At 33.5% G+C, this 8,258-nt stretch overlaps 1 protein-coding gene and 1 long non-coding RNA gene across 3 annotated transcripts; one reads left to right on the forward strand and one right to left on the reverse strand.

Annotated features, from left to right (window-relative positions):
• Nucleotides 1-224: 224 nt before the first annotated feature.
• On the reverse strand, nt 225-1,709 carry LOC108213908 (uncharacterized). The gene is made up of 3 exons (XR_001805406.2): nt 1,532-1,709; nt 748-824; nt 225-613 (listed from the first exon to the last, which is right to left on the reverse strand). It is a non-coding gene; the product is annotated as an uncharacterized LOC108213908 (long non-coding RNA).
• Nucleotides 1,710-3,805: 2,096 nt separating this feature from the next.
• LOC108210809 (uncharacterized) lies at nt 3,806-8,015 on the forward strand. 2 transcript variants are annotated; one of them, XM_017382228.2, is made up of 8 exons: nt 3,806-4,298; nt 4,375-4,463; nt 4,558-4,696; nt 6,380-6,454; nt 6,622-6,743; nt 6,827-6,902; nt 7,561-7,620; nt 7,714-8,015. In XM_017382228.2, exons 1-8 carry the CDS (start codon nt 4,203-4,205, stop codon nt 7,849-7,851), a joined length of 795 nt encoding a protein of 264 aa, XP_017237717.1. In that variant the 5' UTR covers nt 3,806-4,202; the 3' UTR covers nt 7,852-8,015. The 2 variants fall into 2 exon arrangements, with proteins under 2 accessions (XP_017237717.1, XP_063946401.1); XM_064090331.1 differs by having other exon boundaries at nt 4,066-4,298; nt 6,827-6,876; nt 7,714-7,851.
• The last annotated feature ends 243 nt before the right edge of the window (nt 8,016-8,258 follow it).

Here is an 8,258-nt window from a genome sequence, read left to right on the forward strand (position 1 = left end):
CACAACTTCTAAGTTATGTTTTTTTAAATCAAGAACATAATATTGTGTTACGTTTTCTCCAAAATGAAAAGAATTAAGTTACATTTTGAGGAGGAGAAATACAGCTTTAAGTTGTGTTTATCTCCATCCAAAAGATGTGGTCATGTATATGTGAATTTCTCCCTAACAGATTATTTTCCTGTGCGGAAATGCTAATCCAATGTTCATGGGAAAAGCAGCAGATATGACCAACAATAATTATTCCCCTGCATTCCCTTTCATAACTTCAGCAGAAGATTGTAGTACTGCGACTACAAGTGCTAATATTTATCCACAAAAAATGCTTGGCAAGAAAATTCTTTTCCAGAAAATGTATCAAATTCAATCTGAATGAATTTCAGACGATTTTACTCTTGACCTGACATCCAGTAGTAGCCCAAAGATTAGGTTTCTGAGTAAAACATAAAGCAAGTGCTCCCTATCCCTGCATAATTCCCAGTCTGCCTTTTGCTGTCATTTCTTTGTCCGGTGTTTGAATATGTTGTCCTGGTAAAATTTAAGTTCTGCGCTATGCTCTCCTTAATGTCATCCATGGCCCTGTGCTTGTTTATCTTCTGAGGTGCTTTTTGGTTATCTAAGAAGAAGTACGACAATATAAAACATTCACATCTAAGGAAACCACAATTACATTGAAATTTGAATCAGAAACACAGCAGCAGCATTTTATCACATAGCTAGGTCAAATATGATCTTAAATAAAACTATCACCTCTCGGATACCAGAGGATGCATAACGCCTTAACACTGCTCACGTCCACAAGTACACGAGGGACAAGACTGGCCAATCTAGGCATACACATATGCATATAGAAAATCATCAGATGATTGCTGTGAATGAATCACGGCGAGATAGATGAAGGAAAAAGGGTTGTAATTCAGTTTTTAAAAGAAACACAGATTGGATGTACATATATATATATATGCAATTAATTTAGAGGGTAATATGTTTCTCATTTTTCTCAAAAGATGATTAATGTTTTTCTTTTTCCTCAGTAGATACCCATGACAGAAGATATTCATCGGATAATATTGACCGCAAATAGCAGAAATTTCCTTGGGAACCCGACAATAACAATTATAAAGGTGAATTATATATTAAGAGACCAATAATGCTTGAATTATGAAAATATCACATTCAGTTATCAACATAGTCTGCAAGCTAGCTTAAATCCAAAAGAATATGAAAGTAGCCTATTAGTGAATTTGTTTATAAGTCTCTGACAGATATGTCTTAAAGTTAATGCGATGTAAGCATTCAACTACCATGCACTTACACTACATCAATGCATTGATTAGACGAGTGTAGAGGTCTTTAAAGGTCTAGACTCTAAAGAACTAAGTGTGTGCCTTTGAGTGGAGAGGGCTTTCTTGTTTTCTTTAATTAGTAGATGAAACTCAAAGCCCAAACAAAAAATTTCATAATCAAACAGCAAAAATATATTTTAAACTAACACGTGTGTGTGCGCGCACATCTACACTTCACTATTTTGTACCTTCAGAAATAAAAGATCCATGTAGACTGAATTTCCAGCAAGAAGGGGTGTATGTATGCCCCAGTGTCTCTTCACAAATTGCAAAACCTACAAGTTCTCTAAACATGATAAGGGAAATGTTCATACAAGATTAATCTACAAAATTACAGGAAAAACTATGTACCATTAAAGTGCTAGAGCATATTATAAACCCATCACTAAAAATTAAGAATTCAAGGAGTATAACATACTGCCACATTCATATGTACATTGCGGTTTTTAAGGAGTTAAATTGATCAATTTTTGACTAAACATTATAAATTATCTATCCATTAATTTTAAAATATGAAAATTGTATAATAAACATTTAAATTAGATTAAATATATTTTGTAATTGTTACAAATACATTATCAATAAAACACCTTTGAGAGAGACTAATATATTTTATTGAGAGATGGATAATCTACAATGCACATAATAGAGCCTTTATATAGGCTATGTACGAGAGAGTTACAGGAAGGCAAAAAGCCAAAGGACACAAGTTATAGAAACCAGAAAGTCAAAGGACCATTTTCTAGAAAATTCTAGACATCCATATTACAACAGTAATGATATAATTTTGTTATATTTCAAATTATATGATATGTATAAATTTCAGTGAAATTATTGTCAATTTGACTGGTCAAAAATCAAAGTGGTCAGGGGACGAGAGAATATTCAATACTCCCTCCGTTTTGAAATATAGGTCGTTTGACTTTTTTGCACGTATTTTTAAGTCTTTTGACCGCATACTTAAAATCATTTTTTTTGAAATTTTCTTTTTTTTTGGATAATAATATCAATTATATATTTTTATTAAAAAAGGAAAATTTCAAAAATAATGATTTTTAGTATACGGTCAAAAGACTTAAAAATACGTGCAAAAAATTCAAACGCCTTATATTTCAAAACAAAAGGAATATAAATAGAAATAGCCGAATTTCAGTGTTAACGAGGACGTGTACATAAAATCCTATGAAAATCTGTTACTATTACTTGAAATCTTCGAATTCTTTGCTGCAATCGGGATGTATCCTAGCCATGGAGGCACAAAAAGTAAGACGGTGCTCACACTCATTCCTTATCCCGTTCATTTTTCTTCATTATTTTACCGCTCTTTTAAATCACTTTTTAAAATATAATAGTATAATATTTAGTTTTTAGTGGGTTAAGACATTGAAAAAATTTCATCTCCCATACTTCTCTTTATACTTACTCTTTATTCATATTTTATCAAATAAATGAGAGAGAAATGTTGCTGGTAAAGGTGAAAGGAAATTAATATTATATTCATGAAAAAAATGTTAAGAGCTCTTACATGCTCTTTAAAAGGGAGGAGTGATATGCTCTTTAAAAGAGAGGAGAGATGAGCTCTTAAAATTTTAAAGAGTTTCAAAGAGCTTATTGGACTCTAATTCTTCCCTTACTCTTTGAATTTGAAATTAAGAGCTCATTTAGAGAGCTCCTTAGAGATGCTCTAACGCAACGCAGGCACACAAACCCCTCTTTTCTCTGTTAACACTTAACAGCCTGCTTCCGTGTCTCTAAATTTATACATTTTCCTTTTTTATATCTCACCTAATTTTGTACATTTCAAAACTTTCTCAAAATAGTACTCCCTCCGTCTCTCTCATTTTTTACAATTTTATTTAAAAAGAAAAAAATAAAAGTTAAATCGCACAACTATATTTTCTAAGAGCATTAAAATGCGTGCCAAACTCTCGTCCCCCAAGGTAAACTACCTAGGAGGACAGAGAGAGTAACTTTTTATAATATAAAAGTCCCACCCACCCACTACTTTCATCCACTTTTACAAATCTATCAATTAAATAGTGATGAGTCCCACCACTTTACCAACTTTTCCTTCTCTTTGTCCCCACTTTATATTATTTTACACATTTTTTTAATCTCCGTGTCTAATCTAAACGTATACATATCAAAAGGACGAAGGAAGTAGTGTTTAATTTAGGTAAAAATGGAGTTTCACGTATTATTTGTTTTTATAAAATATGATTTTATAAATTATTTTAGTTTTTTAAACAAAAATTTAGTATTCAGATATATTTGAAGATTAAATTATAAAATTATAAAAATAAAAATCTTATAATAGGTGTGAAAAAACTGTAGAAGAATATTAGCACCGTCTAATAACTTTATTAATATATATTATTCTTTCTTAACTTAAATTTTGCATTTTGTGGCCTGCTCCGTTGATGCGCTGGGTTAGATTACCCACGTGTGCTATCTAACACAGTACAGGCCGTTACATCTATATTTTAATAGTTCTGATCTAATTTATCCGTGGCCAGAGGGTTCTTCCTTCCACGGAAAATATCCGCGGATACATTAAAAACTCAAAATTGGATCAGCGGTTGCTTGGAACAGGACCCAACTGGCATCTTTATCTTGTTGTTTCTCGCAAGTCAGGCTGATTACCATGTCTTCTGCTACTTTATTCAGTTTCTAGGTGGGCTCGTAACCAATCTGTCACGAGGGGTTTCAGATTAGGTTTTTATATATAGTGTATGTCGGATTGATTGTCATTCGTAGCAACTTAACCTTAAACGACAAGCACCAAAACCGTGAGTAGACAGTAGTTGAGTTTGTGTTGAAGCCTAGCTAGCTAGCTATCCGTTTGTGTTTCTGGTGGACATGAATTTCCCACTTGGCTTTAATAATTCCACATCTGATTACGGGACTCCCACCAAAGAGTTTTCTGTCCTCGCTGCCATTGTTTGCTGCAAAATTGTAAGTCCTCATCACTTGTCCTCTTCCTCGTTGGGTAAATGCTGCTAATTATTTGTATCGTAAATTTCTTTTCAAGGTTTATCAAGCCACAGGCGTGGTTAGCCTTTCGCTGTTTAAGGGATATGCAAAACTCAACAGCGCGCAGAAACTTGAATGGAACAACAGGCGCCCATTCTTTCTTTCTTTCTTTTTGTTGTAGCTTCTCTTTCCCTTTTTCTTACATTCTTATCTTATTATGCTTGCTTGCTTTGCTCTCCAGGGGTTTCTCTACTTTCCACGCCTTCTTTGTGGCACTTGCTTCCTCGTATATTCTGCTTGTATCAGATCTTTTTAAAGACACCTCTGAGGATGTTCCAATGACTTTTAGGACATCTACCTTGTCCGATACAACACTCGGGGTAGGCTATTGAAACATAAATTACTATTGAAACATTGTTGGTCATCTTACTTTGGTGTTTAGCATAACCGTGAAAGATATGATTTAACAATGAGGGACTGGAGCATGTTCTTTTTTTAATACCCCCTTTTGCTATGTTCACCAAAATAGCCTGTATTGAGATATGATAGAATTGTAAATAAGTCAGATATGAGATACTTTCTGGATGTTCACCAAAATAGCCTGTATTGAGATATGATAGAATTGTAAATAAGTCAGATATGAGATACTTTCTGGATGTGTGATCCACATTACCATAAAAAGGAGAAACAACAATATACTTATGACCAATGTGAATCTGTACATAGTTTTCCTGAAGTTGTACTACAATATTTAGCTAACACTAGAGTCTATTATTCCAATAATATTTACAATTGGTGAAAGTGCGTGATGGGACAACTAGAGATGAGTTATGCTGGAACAATAGTTGTTTGGGCATAACTACAGAACTGTTATTTCGCATGGGAGAAAAAACATTTGCTAGGAATAGTTGTTATGAGATATTATTTTAGTTTCCAGTTTATATTTTTAAAGATATTTCTAATGCAGCTAACTAATTGAACGGAAAATTAACATGTTTCCTAGCCAATATATAAAAAAAGACTACTGCAATTTTTATTTTTAAAACATCAAATTCCAATTTAGATTCATTCTACATAAATAGAAGTATTACATAATGTCTACTAGAAAGACAAATCCCAAAACTCAAGGCGACTAGATTGAATATGTAGGTTTTTGAGGAAGATTAATCGGCTTGTCATATAAATCATTGTAAAAGCATATTCGAAAAATCGAGTATAGAAGTTGATATGATTATGAGGTACCTCTTTGTGCTGGACTGGATTCATGATCATGTCTTAGAATGAAGCCCGAATCTATTCCAAACTTATTAATAAATGTATGTCATATTTTTTTTGGTTGCTTGTATACAATACTCCATAGTTGAATGTATCCTGCAAATTAACACAATGATATTTAACTTCGATTGAATACAATTACCTTTGTTATATATAATTTTTGAGTCTAGTCTGTGTTAGGTTTCAGGTCATGCCAGATTTTGCCACCCCCGTAGAGAGCATTGACGTGTTTCCTTTGCTTCACCTTTACTTGATTAAGTAGTTTTTTTGAATTTATGGTTCTTGATTGTGGCTACAGGAATACAGGATATAAAATTGTTCATAAAAAGATAAGAGTGGCAATTTCATAAAGGGTCCTAGTCACCAACAACCAGTATTCTGGCTGTTGGATGAATATCCGGCGGCTAGGATTATAACCTACTCCAGCGCTTAAAAAGCGCTGGACGAGGCCTGTCCAGTGATTAAACGGGGTCTTTTTCCCCGTCTAGCGGTTAAAAAGCGCTGGATGTACTAAACTTTTGTTTTAATCCTGGCCGCTGGATATTCATCCGACGGCCAGGAAGCTGAATGTTGGTTAACAGGTCCCTGACATACGTATGTCAGGGACCTGGACCCTTTCATAAATCTTAATTTTCTAGATAATAAGATCTAGTAGATGGCATCTATAGTGTCCTCATGTTAATTTTGGTAAAATGTTAATAAGATTGCCTTACCAATTATCTTTAGTTATTGACCCGATAGCCTTGACATTATGTTCTCATACCTTCTCTTTTCTCATGTTGATACAGATATCCTTTGGTTATTTTTTATCAGACTTGGCGATGATTCTTTGGAATTTTCCAGCTTTAGGTGGTATGGAGTATGTAAGTATACAGGATCATGATAAATAGATTGATAATGAACTATATGTTTAGTTTTTTATCTTCCAATCCTTTATCTTTCTGGGTTTCATTTTCCAAAACCTTTGCAGCCTTGGCAATCTAGTGGATCAATTTACGTTTTGTTCATTTCGGTTGGTATTTTTTAATAGGTTTTGCACCATGGACTCTCCATGTTTTCAATTATTCAATCCCTTGTAAGTGGTCAAGCGCAATTTTACATACTAATGGTTCTCTTTACTGAGGCCACAACTCCCTTTGTGAACCTGAGATGGTAAAGACAACAATTAAGATATCCTCATTCAATAATATTATATTTAAAATTCTCAGTTTAGTTTCTCTTTAATTTATGTGCAGGTATCTGGATGTTGCTGGTAAAAAGAACTCTAAACTCTATACATGCAATGGTATTGCATTGTTCCTGGGGTGGTTGGTAAAGTCTACCACCTTGAAATTTTTTTCCCATCTTTCTTTGTGTCTTGGAATTCCAAAAAGTTCTCTGTGGTTGGCTGCATCTATTAATTGAGCTGAAAATATAGTGATTTAGCTACTACAGATATAAAAACAAATAGAAACATAAAACCTTTATGGCTTTATCCTATAAAAAATACAGCAAACCACTAAAAGCCTAAAGTATATTTTCGTTCCTGACAAATGTCTAAAAGTATCATGAAACATAAATATTGGGGGAGAGGAGGGGCTAATGAAAAACTTGCCACTTTTTTCACTACAATCACAAAAAGTTGAATTAACAATAATTGTATACATAAATTTGCAGACAAACAACTATAAAAAATCTGTAGTACTTTGAGGTTGTGGATTACTTCCATATTTAGTTTCATTTGCTAAAGAGAGTAATACTGTGTCATATTTAATTCACAGTTTTTTTGTGAGTTTGTAATTCTCCTTTTATTGTGATGCTTGTACTTTCACTTGTTAGAAACATTTAATTCCTAATTATTAATCTCATAATCAAGGCCCTTTTAATTTATATGGAACTCGTTTGTACTTCTGCACAATTCCATTGAAGTGGATGCTTGAACAAAGTAAACATTAATTTTCTTACATGTTAACCCTTCTGATGTCTTCAGGGTGCCAGGATCCTTTGGTTCCTCTTCTTTTTCTACCACATGTTTAACCATTTTGATCAGGTGAGCCAGATGTACTGCCATGCTGTAATGCAAAGTATTAATTTGTTTTTACGAATCAGTGGCTATATCTTGTTGTTTTGTAAATATTTCCAGGTTCAGAAAGTGTATCCCTTGGGCTTCTACAGCATGCTTAGCATACCTCCTGTGTTGGCAATGATGAATGTGTTTTGGTTTTGGAAAATTACGAAAGGAATGATAAAGACACTTACAAAGGCAAGGCACAGTGTGTAGTTTAAAATTTTATGAATGATGATTGCTTCCTTTAGTTTTAGTTAGTCCCACACATCTGTAAATGTTGCCATTGGCTTTTCTGGATATTAAAAGACTGGAAGTTTAATTGTCGAGGATCTTTATTGAAATTTAATCGAAAGGTTCCCGTCATATCTAAATGAAAATGTTTCTGGGGCCATGAAGATACTTTTGTTGTTGTTGTTGACAATTTAGGCCTATATGCCTTACAAATAAGTATATGTTCTAATAATTCTTGGACCCGGGTGTCGCAGGACAATAGTGAATAAACCCTAATAATGACAACAACCTTTAAGGAGTTTGACTCTGCTTTATTATTTGAAAGTCAGAAGTGGTTATTTAATTGTGTTGGGGCCAAGTAAAAAGAGGAAAAATTATGTACGCTTTAA

This window comes from Daucus carota, chromosome 3, assembly GCF_001625215.2.
Source record: "Daucus carota subsp. sativus chromosome 3, DH1 v3.0, whole genome shotgun sequence".
NCBI classification, from domain to species: Eukaryota; Viridiplantae; Streptophyta; class Magnoliopsida; order Apiales; family Apiaceae; genus Daucus; species Daucus carota.

Coding starts and splice junctions, on each gene's coding strand:
- LOC108210809 (XM_017382228.2), top strand. CDS start 4,203: ATGAATTTCCCACTTGGCTTTAATAATTCCACATCTGATTACGGGACT. Junction 4,697..6,379: donor TGTCCGATACAACACTCGGG/GTAGGCTATTGA, acceptor ATGTTGATACAG/ATATCCTTTGGTTATTTTTT. Junction 6,903..7,560: donor CATTGTTCCTGGGGTGGTTG/GTAAAGTCTACC, acceptor TGATGTCTTCAG/GGTGCCAGGATCCTTTGGTT.